The sequence below is a fragment of the Mycteria americana genome, chromosome Z (genome assembly GCF_035582795.1).
Source record: "Mycteria americana isolate JAX WOST 10 ecotype Jacksonville Zoo and Gardens chromosome Z, USCA_MyAme_1.0, whole genome shotgun sequence".
Taxonomy (NCBI): Eukaryota; Metazoa; Chordata; class Aves; order Ciconiiformes; family Ciconiidae; genus Mycteria; species Mycteria americana.
In genome coordinates this window covers 30,686,754-30,704,182 of record NC_134396.1, presented here as the reverse complement: position 1 = coordinate 30,704,182, position 17,429 = coordinate 30,686,754, and the positions used below count along the sequence as shown (strand labels likewise).

Here is a 17,429-nt window from a genome sequence, read left to right as displayed (position 1 = left end):
GGGATCTTTTAGAGCTCTGTTTCTGATGGCCTATGTTTTCTGGGCTCACTGGAGTTAAACTTCCTTGGTTCTATTTGAGACTGCATTCTGGAACCCTCGAGATTTTAATCTGATTATTAAAGCAATCACTTGTATTAAAAAAATTTCCAGTGCTTGCAGTAAGATCAATTATAGCAGTTTAAACACTTCTTTGACCCAAACTTTCCATCTTTTGTTGGCCCTACAAAGTATCTGTGAAACTTAGTCCCACTGAAGAGAGGCTTTTAGAACAAGTAGATTTTGACCCCTCTGCCTCAAGACCTGGACTCTGAAAGCAAATTATTTATGATCCAAGTACTCCCCCAAAAGACTTGCAGGCCTCCTGGCATCCATTTTCGTAGGAAGTGGTGCCCCTTTTTACCCTAGTCTCTCAAGGATTTCCTTGAGATGGGGATGCAAGTGCAGAACACTGATGATGTGCTGGGAAACTATTGCTCTCTCTCTAAATTTCTGTGTATATATATATATAGTATGTATGTCTTACACACACATATATTTGTATGTATTTGCAATTTGAAGCAGATAAAATTTATAGTTTTGGTTGGTTTAAAATATGCTGTATGGGGAACACATAAATGGGGAATGGGTAAAAGAGAGGCAATGGAGCACTGAAAAGTGGAAATTGCAGTAGATCAGGACACCACACTTTTTGTCAGGACACCATGGGTTTTTTGCATTTGTATCTTCTGGAGAGCTGGGGAGTTTTACTTGAAATTGTAAATATATGGAAAAGTGTCTGGAATTAATGTCATATGGTGATGGAAAGTAGCCTGATAGGAAATTCATTGTGCATTGAGGGGTGCCTACCATTAGGAGGAGTGTAAACGGAGTGCAGCTGCTCTACTGCTAAAATCTATTGAATTCAGTGGACCACACAGAGCTTATATGGAAGGCCTTCTGAAATCTGCATGGCAAGTCAGAATATACAGGCTGTGGCTCCACTGGTCCCCCTCCGGCAGCTGGCAAAGCATTTCCACCCCTCTGAATTCTGCTTTCCTCCCCTCTGTGCTTCATAAAAATTACCTCCAGCTTCCTTGCAATGCTGTGATTACAAGCTGGCTCCCAAACATCCATATGTTGGGCAGTCTTGCTTTACAATTTTCTCATGTGTAAAAGTAGCTATTTCTCATTCATATGATTTCTGTTTAGATTTCTGAAATATGCCTACCTAGCCCCTAAGGCCAGACTTCTGCAAATACATACGTAATATATTCCTCAAACTTTGCAGTATTCTTTCAAATTCCACATTTGTCAAAGCATCTCTTATTAATTGTTGAGCTAGCTGTGAATTTCAGTCTCTCTGTTCTCCCATACTACCTTTGTTTACACATTTTTTTCTATTTCTTAATTTTTTCCATTTTTTCAGGGCCAAGCTTTGTCCTCACTGGGTTTAACTGCTTGCCCCACTTCATGCCTTATTTTGTTGTCCTTGGTCAAGTCATTTAATCTCTTTTCGTTTCAATTCCCCATCCAGAAAGTCGGGCTAAAACTATGTTCTGAGTCACAGTAAGGGTGTAACCATGAATTCATTAAAGATGAGGACAACTAAGACCCTATGGTTATATGAGTACTTGTCACTGATAAAGAATGCACTTGTCACTGCTTTTCCCCATGAGTTTCTCGCCAAGGTAATGCTAAGCCATTCCAGCTTCTCACTCGCTTTCTAGTGATACTGGAAATGAGGAAGGTTTGGCTGGTTCATGGTTCTCACAACAGAAAGTGCGACGGTAGTGTACTCAGCCTTTCTGATACTCATGTAACCAAGCTATAGCATAAGACAAGTAGTCTATGACCAAGAAATACTGGTCATCTTATGCATAAACTATCTTGGATAATGGTCAACTTCTGTAACTAATGCAGTGGCCAGCACAAGAACCTGATGCAGAGTGAGGACAATCACGTAATTCCTTTACACCCTTTGGCTGATTTCCAGCAGGGAGATCTCTTGCCAGGCCAAGAACCGAGAACACTGATTTCGGTAAAGTTACTCCTTAATAGCTCTCTTGCACATGCGATCAGACTCTGTCCTGGCTATGGTTGCGGAAATCCAGAACAGGTTCTCCGAACTTGGTCATCACACAGGCCTAGACTGAGTACAGAAGTTGACTGTGTTTCTTTGTCTAACAGGAGTATTTCCTCTAGGGGCTACACCATTGTGAGGAAATAAAAAACTAAATACTTCCTTGTGGGTCTCTCAGCAAGACTTTCCACTCTGTACAGATTTCCTTATGTGTCCCTAGAGGCCTTTAAACAATTCAGTTTTTTTACCTTCTATACTATAATATTGTGCATAGCCAAGACTCCCTTTTTGCATTTATCTTCTGTCCTTACTACGTCCCTCTGACGTGGCTGGTGGTGAGTTATAAACTATTTCATGTTATTTTCTAAAACATGCAGCCCTTGCTCTTAAAGATCTTTTCCACTGACTAGGGGTTTGATATGTTACCAGCTAAAGTGCTATTTTCTATTTGATTTGTGATTAGAAATGGACAAGCCAATAAAACCTCAAAACAGGCGCACACTTGGCCCAGGCTGCTTGGCATTTGTTCAGCCGATGTAGCTAACTCAAAAAAAAAAAAGGTCAATCCAGAGAGAGTATTTTGCCATTAGTTCCTGGCAGCCAGCATGGCATTACAAAGCAGCTTATACATATTCCCTGTTGTATGTGTAAGATCAGCTGTAGGCTCATTTTAAATTTTGGCTCTAGTTCAGACCAGCATCTTAACATTGTAATCAAAGTATCTGGCTTGGATCAGGAATGGGCTATGATTTTATATATTGTCTGCATAAGGAAATTAAAAGATCTCAAATACAGAGAAATTCAGACTGATGATATATTTAAAAGGCACTGTGGTTTCCTTTATAGACAGTAATATTAGCTGTTTCAGCTAGTTGCTTTTGTGAAACATTTAAAAACAAGGCCCATGTAAAAGTCAGTCCATATATTTGGGTCACAAAATTTGAACTTCAAATGGAAATTTAAAACAGCTGTGTTTGAAACCCTGAAGACAATTCAGTGTGTCCAAGTGAGCTAGGAAAGAGTCTCCTTTTTTGTGACATAAGACATATCTACCTTGTGTAAGAAAATAATACAGAAAGGCAGCAATTCCTTTCATCTATGTGTGGAATCACCAACAGTATAGCTATGAAATACAGCTCTTGTTAGGTCAGGTGCAATGCTGCACTAACACAGGTATGCTGCTTCCAGAGTTAGCTGTATATTGAGCAGAAATGTTGACTCATGTTCCATCTAAGTCAGGGATCTGGGATCTGTGCATTACTCACTCTTCACAGCATGAGGTAGGTATGTCTGAACACAGGGACTGGTGCCTACTGGGAAGCCTACAGCTACATCAGTTATTTCAGCAGACATAAAATGTGCAAGTGTTTTTAGCATTGCAGTAGCTGATTACATGAACCTTTAGGTAGTTAAATACCTTTAAGAACATGACCCAAATGTCTCTCATTTTCCAGCAGCTGTATAATTATCCTGTGGTAAACCCTGGTGTAGCAGTATTGGATAGTACTACTAGAAAATTGCCTTCACCTTTGTAACTCTGTAGTTCTTTGAGCCGGGGTCTTTGCACTTTCATATGCAAGTAATTGCATCCATCTGCCATAAATGAGATCAAAGAATGTTTATTTTAACTGTTAATCCAAAATGAAGTAAATAGTTGCACTAGTTTGTTACTTAACCAGCTCAAGATCATTCTTTGATTCTGCTCCTGTCAGCCGAAGATTATGTTTGGAGTTTGTGAAATTGATAGATTTTTAAATGGCTGTAATTGCATCACAACCCCTTCAGCTTGAATGTAAATGCTATTTTAAAATTTTTTTTGGTTTAAAAAAATCAACATTGCTTCACAACTGACATACATTAGACAACTCCATTTTCTTTTCCAAATTTGAGTCTGAATCTGCAGATGTTTCTAAGTAATCATTACTCAACTGAGTGGTCTCAGTTAAGTAGTTAAAAAGACTATTAGAATGAATAAAGTTAGGTAATAGAAGTGTTTCCACTGTTACACTGATATGCAATATAGGAAAACAGCTTGTATTGACTCAGTCCTGTTCTAAGTCAAGAGGAAAATATTTTTGTCCAAATACATAAGAAATAAAAATAAACATTGAAGGACTCCAGAGGACTATCCAGCTCCATTCCTTCCTGTAGAATCCCAAGTTAGAGAGACAAATACAGACTGTGAGTCTGTGCCAGAAAACTCACCCATTTAAGGGATTCTGGAAAACAGAATTGTCTCACTTAACTGGTATCTGTTAAGAATAAATTAATTTTCCAGTTACTGACAACCTTATTTCATCTTATTCTCAACAGTGACATAAACTAGAACTATCGAAGAAAAAATATCTCCCTTCAGTGGAGGACTTTTTTTTCTCTCTTCTTTCCTGTTTCTTCTATGGATGAAAATTAAAAATCCAGCAACCCTAATCATACAGTGTAGTGGAGACTCTACTTCTTGGACACCTTCTCTCAGTGTTGGGTACCACCAGCTGCATTAGAGCTGCTATTAAAAACCTAATAGCTACTCTGTTTGCCTACGCTGTTACCAAAACTTCTCTTTTGAAGTGGCCTGAGTATAAAAGCTGTTCTGCTCATGTACACTGTAGTTCTGGTAAAACAAAAATGCCAAAGATACCGTAAAGTAACAGGACAACCATTAAAGTAATTATAGTTTTGTGGCTTTTAGGAAAACAATCCCCAAAGATTCAGAAGGGACTTTGGTTTCTTAACTTCAGCATAAAAACTAGGAGGAACAGAGAGACACAGACTGCGTGGAGACAAAAGGCAGTCCTTTCACTTGTCTGATTCGTTCTCTTTTGCGGTATGTACATTTGATGCTGCCAGGCCTAAAAGAACCCTTCCTTTCTCAGAAATGAGTATATCAGGAGGAAAGAAAGAAATCAAATCCTATCTTTACAGCCTTCTGAGAAAAGCAGGGCAAATTAAATCTATGTACAGGTATATCTTGTATAAAAATATGTCATCATGGCTCTTAACTTGCAAGATAGTAATCATCTTTGCAGACCTTTAAGATGGAAGCACAAGCTTCCATCCCTACCATGGATCCTGGCAAGTGAATGTACATTCAGGATCAGGCGCACTGTGACTTCTCTTCTCGCTAGCTATAGGTATGGGCCATATGTGTTGTCCTACAAAGGGAGAAATAAATTTAAACAGGCAGAAAGGTTATGCTTATATTAAGTAATAACTATTTCCAGAATGAACTTGGGAAGACTAATTCAAATCTTTGTCAAAGAAGAAAAGCTGGAAGGAGGTGGACAAGAAGTAGAAATATTCCAGCTTAGAGTGATGCTTTTATTTTTGCATTTGACTGCTTTGATTGCTTGTCTTGTTCCTCCTGAGCCAAACGAAACTATGACGTGACTCATACATAGAAATTGTCCGTACTACTTTTTTTCCATTCAAATTGAGTTGAAAAAAAAGTGTTGTATCCTTATGTGGTACCCCTGTAACAGAACACAATTTATTACACAGAAATATGGTGTCCCCGACTTCTGCCTCAGAATAGAAACAAATATATGCTTCACAGTGTCAAACTGTTATGTAAATAAGGAAGGAAAACACAAACAGGCAGTCAAGATCTTTGAAGAGTTGTCCAGAAATGTAGAGAGATACTATAAAAGGATTTACTTTCTAGCTAGCAAGATGTATTGAAGACAGGAGTTCATATATAACAGCATTTCGAACTGCAGTGATTCCAATATACATTTCCTTAATAAAACAATGCCTGTAACTGAATATTTCAGGGCAACATTCTATAGTCCTCAAGTCTTAAAGTTGCGGGTACACAGAGCAAAAAAAGACTCTTAGAGCTGATACTGCGGTCACTGACTATGGAAATAATTCCGTAGGCCTGTTTCAGTAATGAACCTGTATCATAGAGCATTTTTCTGCTTTCTGCATAATTGCTGTCAGTAAGATAATATGTTTAACTCATTCAAAATATCTATGAAACTACATATGTACGAGCTCAAATACCCACCGAGATACAAGATTTTAGCTGCTTATGTTTAAAAATCATGTAATCTTTATGGGCTAAATTAACGTTTGCCTACTACTAATTTAAGTACATTTGTCTAACTTTTTAAAGGCAATAATAAGAAAGCGGAAATATGCATTGTAATTATCATAAAACATATGTATCTGCCATGCTAAGGATGGAGTGGTAGCACCATTTTGATAGCAGAGGAGCACATCTTCCATTTCTTCACTGTGAATTTTGTGCTCAGATTGGCAGTGTAACATGAAGTTGGAATGTAGGTGATGGGGTGGAAGAAAAGGAAGAGGGGGTGTTTGGTAATGATTTAAATCATCATGCCCAGTTACTACTGTAAAATTGTCAGTGCTTCAAACTTACTGTTGGAGTAAGAATCAAACAGTATTTCCAGGAGGTGCATTACTCGATAATGAAAGGTCACGTATGGTTTGAAATTAAGTATGTGCCAATAATGAAAGGCAAAATACTTCTAGTGTATATATTATTGTTATTAGTGGGAACCTCTTACACACTCAACTCTGCGCTAATGTGGAAGAGTACATTGTGATTAAGCACCAAAAAATGAATGTCTTCTGAACGACAAAACCCCTCACTGACTCAAAAATGCTTAAGAGTTATTTCCAATGAAACCAAAGGGATCTAGACAGCTAAATGCTCTTGGTGATCTATTCTTAGTCTTTACAAGTCCCTTAAGTGACTGAACAATTGAGAAGAGCCGCTCAGCCACAGCAAAAATGGAACCTTTCTAAGAGAAATGCTGAGGATGCTCAGCCTGCAGATGCTCTGTTCAGACGGGCCCTGACACCTGGAAGCCCACTGCATTAAGTGCAGTAACGGTGTAACCTTGCTGTCCTTCCTCATGTGCGTCATCCTTGTTCTACAAAATAGCATCGGTATCTTTGTTTATTTGTCTTGTATGTATGAAGTTTTAAAGTTACCGGAATCAGCTTTGGTGGGTTTATGGACTCACCAGGAGTTCTTATGCATGCCGGCTTGCTGGCTAGCCTGATGTCAGACTAGTAGAAGGTATGTGAACTACTGGATCTGCATATTGCAATTTTAAAACATGGATATTGATATACTTGAGGGGTTTATGTCAATAAATTTCAAGTCACATTGTAACTTGTGGAATTTTTACAAATTTTATTCATCCTTTTGAGCTTTTAGTACTGATTTTATTAATTAAGGCTGACAGCACCTGTAAGAAAAATAAGATACAGCTCAGTAGTTTTGAAGGAATTATTCAGTTATGCTAGAATTTCGGTACTGTGTGTTCCTCATTCCGAGGTGAAGAGAGAGATGGTAGGAGTCGTGGATAGTTAGAGACTTCTGGAGAAGGCAAATGAGGACATCAGCGCAAGGAGCCCGTGCGCCATCCCCCGGTGAAATCTGGGACGCCCAGGGAGGGTGTTTCACTTTGGGGGGGTGTGTACTTCTCTTGTACTTCACTTGCTGTGTTGGCTGTCGAATCATTGAGTTATGATTGTCATCAGAAAAGTTATTAAAAATATAATTATCGAACAGACAAAAATAGTTTTCAGTGTGGCAAAAGTTACTATAGACAATTTTGGACAATTTTATGGCTGTCGGAAAATACTCGTCTCACGAGTGTCAGTACCGTGATTTAGACGTTCCCAGTAAATCACTTCCAGGTCCTCACTGGAAATTGTTGGGGTAGTAACTGTTGTTTTAAAACAGCCTGTTAATGGTAGAAATAGCAGTGAGTGCTACAAATGTGTGTTAAATAATCCCGAGTGTCATTTCCTGCCTGCTGCCCATCATCACCTGTCACACCTGTGCAATCGGGGCATTCCCGTCGGTCTTCCTCCCTCTGTTTTTGCAAGGGGATTTATTGGGGGCTTTTCGGAAACGTTCGTTTGTGACGGTACACGAGACAGAGGCTGGTGTACAGACACGACACAGGTTCGGGGAGGAAGGTCCTTCTCTCAGTGTTCCTTTGGCACAGGGGGTCCTTTCACTTAACTTTGGCCGGAGAGCTCTTACAGGCTGAGGCCGGCAGCGGAAGGCGACGGGCGGGCGGTCTCAGCGCGCTGCCGTGTCCCCGCTGTGAGGAGTTACTCCCTCTCGCTGTTGGTCACGGCGGATCCAAACCACCACGACCCACGCTGTCGCTGACAGCTGGGGATCCCGCCCGCCGCCTCGCCCGCGAGCGAGCAGCTTTGCGGCGGGAGCGGGGCACGGCGCCGCGGCCGTTGGTGTGAGGAGAGGAGGGGAGGGGAGGGGAGGGGAGGGGAGGGGAGGGGAGGGAAAGGGAGGGGAGGGAAGAGGAGAGGAGGGGAGGGGAGGGCGGCAGAGCCTCCTCCGCTGCGCGCCGCTTGCTCGCGCTGTCCCCCCTCGGCGCCGGCCGAGGAGAAGACGCTGCCCGGTTGCCTTTTGTTCGGAGCCGGTCTTGCTCGCTCTCCCTTCCCGCTTCGGTACGCCGCCGCCGCCGTCGAGCCGAGCCCCGCCCCTTGGGGCGTGGCGCTGCCGGGGGCTCCTCCCCGTCCCGTCCCCCCAACCTGTTACTTTAAGGGCCGGCGGGGCCGGGCCGGGCCGGGCGGAGGGGCTCGCGGCCGCGCCGCCGCGCGCCATTGGCTGACCGCGCCGCCCCGGCGCCCGCCCCCCTCCGCACACTGTTATGTCTGTGTCTCGGTGTCAGTCCGGCGGGCGGCGCGCATGCGCGGCGGGCGCTCATCTAGCCGGCGGGGCCGGGGCGAGTGCTGAGGTCGGGGCTGTTGCGGGCTCGGTGTGGTGCGAGGGCGGGGAGGAGGCAGACAGCGGGAGCAGCGAGGCAGAGGATGTCCGCCGCCAGCCCGCCGCTCCTCTGCGCGCCCGCCGCCACCTCCACGTCTTCATGAATTAGCGCAGCGGGGTGGGGGTGGGGGTGGGGGCGGGGGACGGGAGCGAGCGCCCCAGCGGAACCGGCGCCCCAGGCATGGCCAGCTCGGTGAGTACCGCGGACCCGCCGGCTTCGCCCCGCGCTGCCCGGTGCCGCCGGGTGCTCGCCGCCGGGAAGGGGTTAGCGTGACGGGGAATTTCTCTTTGCGTGCGGCTTTCCCTGCCTCCCGCTGCCTCCCCGCCGCTCCCGGCAGTGGCAGGGAGCACGCACGCACCCGGAGGGAGGCGGCGGGTGTCGCCTCAGCCATGTTCCTGCCGCCGCACCGGGGACACCGAGCGCGGAGGCGCCGGGAGGGGGGATGGTGCGTCCCTGACAGCGGCCCCGGCTGCCCGCTCCCGCAGGACGGCACCGCGGGCCGGCGCCGCGCCTCCCCGCGTCCTCCCGGTGGCAGCGGGAGCTTTTTGACGGCGTCGCCTGCGGGGCCGGTTTTTTGTTGCATGGCTGCGGTGGTGCCTTTCTGTTTTTGTTCCTCTTGCTGGGTTTGTGGTCCCGTCTCGTCCGTGTGTCCCCCCTGCGCCTGCGAGGGGGCCGGTTCCCCCTCGGCCGCCCGCTCAGCCCCGCTTCCTCGGGCGCTCACCGGACGCTCGCCGCCTCTCCCCCTGCAGTGCGCCGTCCAGGTGAAGCTGGAGCTGGGGCACCGAGCCCAGGTCAGGAAGAAACCCACCGTGGAGGGCTTCACCCACGACTGGATGGTGTTTGTCAGAGGGCCCGAGCACAGCAACATTCAGCACTTTGTGGAGAAAGTCGTCTTTCACCTGCACGAGAGCTTTCCCCGGCCGAAGAGAGGTAGGTGGGCCCGCCGCGGGCCGCCCCGACGGGGCCGGCGTCCTGCCCCCGCCGGCGGCGGCCTCCCCGGTGCCGGGCGGCCGGTAGCGGGGTCTCCCTCCAGACGAGAGCGCTTCCCAGCCGGCTCGGAGCGGGCGCAGCTGACGGGTCTGTGCCGGTCTCCGTGGAGAACAAAAGCGGCCGTCAGTGCGGTGGTAGGCTGCCGGTGGCCCTTCTCCCGCCCCCCTTGGGGCTGCCCGGTGGCGGGGGGCTCCTTTCTGCCCCTTCCCCTCTCCCGCACTTGCTGCCGCGGGGATCTCCACTCGCAGCTGCCCGGGGTCGCAGGGCCTGGGCCGGCCGTGGGTCTGGGTCCCGGCTCCTCCCGGCCTCGCCGGTGGCTCGGGACTGGCTTCTGTCTCGGGGTAGGTCTGCACCGGAGGCTTTTGCCCACGTGTTGCTTGCGTCTGGCTGGTGTTGCTTTCTCCCGATGTACTAAATGTCTGCCTGGGACAGGGATATCTGGAAATGTGTTCCTGCTCTGATTTTGGTACTTGTGGTTGGACTCCCCCAACACTTTGCTTTCTGCTTAGTTCTCTAGTTCATTGTCAGGGTTTCAGCCTTTCCGAAGTACATGAAAACTTATCAAAAGGTGTGTATGTGTGGTGCGTATCTACCCACGTAAGATGGGCTGGGAGAGGTGCAAGAAGCCTTTTCTTCTCAGATCTGATTCCTGAGCCCTTAGTGTCCTGATTATTGTCGTTGGATTAGTGGAGGTAACAGTACAAATAAAAGAAGTGGGCAGGTTTATTTATCTATGCAGACACAATGGTTAGTAGTTACCTTTCATTTGATCTGCAATCTTTATTGGCATCTAGAACTCCTGCAGTTCCTTAGAACAACATAATCATAAACCCTGTGTGCGTAGAGCTAGGTGGGGAAAAACTGGATGTTCAGGGAACAAAAAACAGGAAATTTTTCAGTGTTGAGATAAAAAAGTGCTTTTTTTGTGGTAAGGTAGAAAACATTTTCATTTAGTGTTTCTCAGTTTGAAGGTACCAAGCTGTGACTTTTTTACATCAATTACTGTGTTTCTTCTAGAATACTTTCCTTCCCTTAAGCAATGGAGTGTAAGAATTGCAGTATTTCAACTGCTGAGGTTACCTTCTAAAGTATAAGCTATTAATTCCCTTTTATTATCACAGAGGTGGTAATTTTTTAAATCTGCTGTAAACCAGCGCAGTACTGCATGAACAGTTTTTGGTGGATCATGTGTAATACTGCAGTATTTCTGATGAATTAAATTGCCCAGATTGCACTGTGGAGTCTTCCTCCTGTTTTCTTCTATTTCTTGTAAAGAAAAACATGACTTTAAGTTAGTCTAAATAGTTTGGCAGAGAAACTCCTGAGAACAGGTCTGAGTAGTCTAAATAGGTGAGATAGCATTATCCGTATTTAGTGAGTTAGATTATGTGGTAGAAAGTACGTTTAATACTTTGGAGCTCTGTCTGTGAACGGGGTGTTTGTGATGCTCTCTGCTTTTATTATCCATGCTTTATTTATTTATTTATCGAGTTGTTGTCTGGCCCTGGGGAGCATGACTGTGCAGCCCAGACTTGGGGATTGGTTGCTAGGTGTGATGTGCAGCTTGCTAATAAGAATGTATTTTAGGAGTTTTGCAAGTGAAAGATGGATAGTTTGGTGCTGGGAGTGCTTTGTGTCTCCAGCTGCTGAGTTTAGTTAGGCAGTCATTTAAGCCATTGTTTTAAAGTGTTTATTTTGGGGTTTTATTTGTATGCATCATTTTCATGATGTGGCAACTGCTGGGAAAGATGCCAGCTTACATAGTCCGGGAGGGGACTTGTCATACTGTGCTTGCACATGACTTGGATTGTAGGAGAACACTGCAGCCGCTCCCATCCAGCAGAGTGTACGCTCAGATGGTGAGCACTCCATTCACTTCTGGGCTTTGCTTAGCCTCCTAAAACTACAGCAATGAGTGAAAAATAGGTGCTGAAGAAATTTCACCTGAAATCACAGTGGGAAAGATGAGCATTGTGCTGCCAAGAGTGATCCATGTATGAATTACCTAGCACATTTTCTGCTGTTCAGAAGTCTTCAAAAGAGTGGTGGTGATGTGTGCCTTGTTAATGGGAGCATTTTTGTTTGTCTTTCTAATTTACAAATAGAGTTAAAATTTTTGACAAAAATCTAGGCTTTCTTGGCTCTGTATATCACTGCTGTTAGTTTGATTTCACCTCAGATGGCCTTCAGGGTGGTATCTTAAGTGTTGCATCCTTAGCGGGAATGTTATGCTTGCTTGTAGTGTTAGTCAAACTACCTGTTTTCCATCACTTGCTCTGAAGTTATACTTCATTATTTTCGTATAAGACAACTTAATACTTGGTAAGTTCTCAAACTAATCCTGAGCCATAGGTTTAGCAAGTTGAAGTACGTGTACAGTATTAATCAAAAGCAAGTACTAGTATACTGACTAGCCATAATAACACTTAGCTCTCTGGTAAGTGATCTTTTTCTCTCTGGATTCGTGCTGTGAATGGCTGCTCTAACATGTGTGCTTGCTAGGAAAAGTTTTAATTCGTTAAATCTATCTGTAGAGCTCACAGATCAATTTGAAAATAATAAATGAATAGGTTATGCATAGGTGTTAATAAATGCATAGGTGTTATTAGCTCATAATGTGTTTCTGTTGCTAGATCACTCTTTATTAGGGGCATAGTCATTCCAAACATCAAGGGGGGCAAGGCAGATGAATTATTTTCAGTGCATTTGCTTTGCATGTTTATGAGAATAGCCGGATAAACTGTCAGTTTGCCAGCTACAGCTCTGGCTTTGTGTATCTCTTCTGGCTATACCAGGGATTTTGGACATACTAGAGGTCAGTGATGAGTTTGCAAAGGTGTGTCCAAGTGTTTGTTCTACTAATAGTTGCTGCAGAGTAAGCAGGGTCCTGTACCCCAAGGTTGTGTCAGTTTTAAGGTGGAAACATAGCTAGGAACAGTGTTGGAGCGCAGAGCAGGTTGGTTTGTGGGTGTAGATAGGATGGAAAGGTGATGGTGACTAACAGGGAACAGAGTGTAGATAAGCTTGAGTGGCCTAATAAAATAGTTTCCTTTCTCTTTCACTGTGTCTAACCTTAAAAACTTGAGCTTGGACAGAAAACAAAAGATTGTTTTCTGTTTGCCTTATGGTGACTGAGTACTTTAGTTTATCCTTGCTTGGTGTAGCATACAAGCATTTGCAGTCACTGACTGGTTCCCTATACTAATGCCCATTTAATGGCCTGCTCCTGCCGTCTGACTTCATGGGGGGTGGCTACAGGAGTACGTGTCAGGTTAAAGAAAGTAGACTCATGCCCCGACTCACTTTGCAAGACAAAAGCTTTCTAAAATCATCATGCAATCACAAATACCAGTTTTCAGATCTTGTCTGTTTTGTGATGCTGATGTAAATTGGTTAAGAGAATGCAGAATTTCTAAGATTCTAGCTTTCTTTCAAAGTATGTGTTAATTACCTTTCATTATTCATGTGAAGAAAATAATGCTCTGTGTAGAAGTGCAGTATTTTAAAGCATGTCTGTGGAACAAGATTTGGTCGCCAGGTTATGGTTAGTTTTGATCTGCTGCAATACTGCCTCCAAAAGAGGAGCTGTTGCTCTTGTCCCATAATGTGTTTCATTATTTCTTTGGATGCTAAGCAATGTAGAAACGTTTTCTTCTTCTTACCTAATGAATGTTGGTGCTCTGCAACAGCAGTCTTACTTACTAAACAGTTTAGAAATGTTTTCTTTACCTTCTTATCTAATGAGTGTTGGTACTCTGCAACAGTAGTCCAACTTACTATTTGTCTTACAGTATTTCAGTTTGATAAGGAAACACATCTCTTGTGTTTCAATGACTCATAAGTACACGTCAAAAAGCGCAATGGAACTAGTGTGGCCTGGGTGATTAAGTTTCTATTAATCCGTGGTGCATTTTGACAAACTAAATTTTTCTTATAAAGAAGGAGTGGGCTAATATTTCTGTGCTAATAACTTAGTCAATATGAAAATGGTGGTTTGGGGACTGGAATGTTGTCACTTAGAAAGTGGGAGGTGTTGCTTTCCTCTGCGGAGCTGAGGGGAACAATGCTTGCTGCATCTCGTAGTTCAAGAAGTTTTACAAGGATATGGCAAAGCGCTGGAAGTGGAACTGTTTGTTATTCTGTTATAGGATGGACCAAACTGTAACATTCTTCTAGAAAGTCCGCACTTCCAGTATTGTTTTTTCTCATTAAGGCTGTCTGTTAGTGCAGAATAAGGCTTTAGTGGACCATTACATTTTGAAGTAGATTTAGCTACTGTGAAAGGTGCTGATGATTTCTTCCTAGTAAACACATTCTTTCACTTCTCATACAAAAGCTTTTCCAGTTTTGTTCCTGCAATTCAACTAGGCAATTTTTCTGAACAGTCTTCCTTAGAAAAGTTACAAAATCTCCCCTTCTGAATCTGTTGTGTTGTAGGAGTCCAGTAAGGAGGAAGAAACTGTAAAAGATGCAGTACCTATTATCACTGGCTTTTTTTTTTTTACGGTTTATTTGTTTTTTAAGATAACTTTGTCCCAGAAGCCATGTTTTTTTGGGCCACAGCAAGGTAAGAATCTTTTGGCATGGGAAGCGTGGAGTGAAGGTCAGTGGTGGTGTGGGCTGTGCCTTCCCTGCTGGAAGGCGTTGCCCTGCGAGCCCGCACAAACCCACGAGCTGACTTCAGTTCTGATGTGTCATGGTGCGTGGTGACACACGTGGTGTGAGTGGCACCCGTTTCTGTCTCTTCCAGCCTCTGTGCACAGCAGTGTATTTGCAGAGTGGAAACTGCATTAAGAGCATCCCAGAGTTTGCTTGTAATCTCTCCTTAGGAAAACATATTTGTAGATAAACCCTAATATAGTACGCAGAATTTTATTGACAACGGGGAAACTTCTTTTTGATTAAAAAAAAAATCTCATGGCTTTTTTGTGCCCTATACAGTAACTTGAAATGAAAAAATGCCTATCAAATTCTGCTTCTGTGCATTTGGAGTCATTGTACAAAAACGGATCTAAGCTGACTGCATCAGTTGCTCAACTTGTGATGGACAGATTGGTGCAGTTTCAAGATGTAGATAGGCTCCTCCATGGAGCTGTTTTGGTCTGCTGCTTTAAAGGAATGTTTAAATTTAGACAAAATTTTTTACAGTGATAGCTAAATCCTTTTGTGAAAGCACATCTCATGCTATATTTTAAAACAGTCTCTAGTGGTCTATATTTTGGCTGTAAAAATGCTTCCTGAAGCTCCCTAAAAGTATTTATTGATAATATACTGGCCAAGAAAATCAATGAAATGTCCTAGAATGAACTTTGATTAGGAAAAATGATGCAGTTTTCCCCTGATTACTTTTTTAAAATTTGCTTTTCAAATATTTTACTATGTTAGGATGCACATTAGTGGAAGGGAAGGGAAAGAAGTTCCTTAATTTTTCCTTCCTTTCCTAGCCCCATTTTATTAATGTGTGGACCACAATGCAAATGCTGCTGCTTTTAGTAGCTTACATGTTGTCTTGTAAAATTTTGGATAAAATGGCCAAACAATATTATCTCATCCACTCTTCTTGCTTAATTTTTTTTTTCTTTTGCTGATTTTTTAAATATGGAGTGTAAAAAAAAAAAAAAAAAAAAAATAAATTAGTCTCTCCCTGCTCCATTAAAAGTCAATGAGACACTTAACTCTATTAATTTTAGTAAATTGAGTGGTGTGAGGACAGGGCCCCACAAGCAGATTCTTGCCATATGACTTGAGTTTTCCTTTTGTACCAGCTAGTGTAGGCAGATGGTCAGGATCAATAAACAGGCAGTCAGTTTTCTGCTGGATGTTTTAGTAGGATGTTTAGCTACACTTGTAAGAACTTAGGTTAATTGTAGGTCAGTTTTGTTTGTGTTTTTTTTCCCTCTTAAATTTTTCCTAAGCCTAACCCTCTAGGTATGATAGGTATGTGGGAATTTCTTTTTTCATCAGTCTTACAGATACAGGTTTCATACTGCACCTTTAGGGCAGGTGTTGCTATTTTAGTTGCAAAAGGGTTGTGTTATTGGGCATGGATTTGCTTATCAGTGGATTTTAGCTGCAGCCAAATGAAACTTCTGTGTAGTGAAGAATTTTGTTTAACGGGAAATTCTTGAGACTTAATGTTGCTACTACTTTAATAAGAGGCTGAATAGCTTTGAGAGTACATATGTGTTTTCAAGTGCACTTGCTAATTCAGCCCAATGCAAATCACAAGGGCATTTCACAGTTTTCTGGTTCAAAGAGTGACAAGAGTTTGTATATAGGAAAGCTATCAGATTTCATCTTTACATGAGTGCCATCAGTAAATAATTGGTGCCTTTGATGTTAAGATGCTACCTGTATAGGAAAACCCGTTTCTAATCAATCATTTCCCCTCCCTGATATGTCTCTCAGAATGATCACATCGAATGTCAATGCTTATGCTTTATTTAGAAGCACACAGTGTAATAAGGACTTGATTCCTAGACTGGGCAGTATATAAAACATCTGTTTTATGAGTATACAAATCTGATGATCCCTTTCCATCAGAAGTGATGTGCTGTCTGTGAAGACTTGCATTGCATTCAACTGAAATGAAGTTAAATGCAGACTGAAGTGTGACAATGGGCTCTTACACTTGCTTAAGATATGTAGTGACTGTACAGTCTGTAGTACCTCAGTGTGACAAGTCATGTGAATAACAAGGCTGCTACATCCCCCAGTGTCACAGACTTATGGTTCTTAAAGTTTACTTGCACATTTTTTTGTGTGGTTTGTGTTCAATGCGTGCTTTTTTCATTCTCCTGCATGGGATGTCTAGTTTCGGCTACATTTCCTACCCCTGCCAGCATGTTTCTGCAAGGGCAGATGCTGATTTCTGTCAGAACTGCCAGTCAGTTCTGACTCTCATATCTTAACTCTTAGAAGATGAACCTAGGTAATTTATTTCACATTAAGTTAACTTTGAATAGCATTTAATTGCTAATACAGTATTTTTAGTTTTAAGAAGCTATGGTTACATCTTTCTAAAGCTACAATATTAATACTCTGTGATTGTAAATCCTCTGGATTTAGATGGTAGGAAATGAAAAGTAGTTTCAAGGCTATCGTACACAAGACTTTCGGATAGCTGTAGAATAATACTCAACTTGAAGTACAGAAAACCAGTTTGTTGTGTGTAAGATCACTTCTCTAGTAAGATAAGGGCGAAGATACCTTAAACTGTCTAAATCAGTAGACAGTTAAACTTGTTAGCATTTATTTGAGAAAATGAAAACAGCTGGGTTTGATTGCTGTTTATTGCTGTTACTCTGTTTACTTCTGTGCAGTTTTTATCCTTAGAAAAATAGATATGTAAGAAATCTTTAAACCACGTATTTACTATTACAAGTTAGACAATCTGAACTGCAGGTATAATTGTGTCTGTTAAGATTGTTCAGTGCTATATTAGTAAGCTGTAAAATCTTGGAAATTTGATTTGTGTTTATTTTTGTGGTACTGTTCAAAGTATGAAGGCTGTTCTTGTCACAAAGCTGTACGGCATGGTTAGGGTTGTTTTTTTGGTGTGTTGGGCATGGTGGTTTTTTGTTCTGTTTTTTTTTCCCAGGTTTTGG

General features: G+C 42.9%; 1 protein-coding gene across 3 annotated transcripts in view; it reads left to right on the top strand.

Moving 5' to 3' along the window:
• Positions 1–8,753: 8,753 nt before the first annotated feature.
• Positions 8,754–17,429, top strand: part of MLLT3 (MLLT3 super elongation complex subunit) — a 137,209-nt gene continuing 128,533 nt past the window's right edge. For all 3 annotated transcript variants that reach the window (XM_075527307.1, XM_075527308.1, XM_075527306.1), the window contains exons 1-2: positions 8,754–9,024; positions 9,582–9,762. In XM_075527307.1, the coding sequence (XP_075383422.1) occupies positions 9,013–9,024; positions 9,582–9,762 (193 nt within the window). In that variant the 5' untranslated portion in view covers positions 8,754–9,012. The remainder of the gene's footprint in view (positions 9,025–9,581; positions 9,763–17,429) is intronic.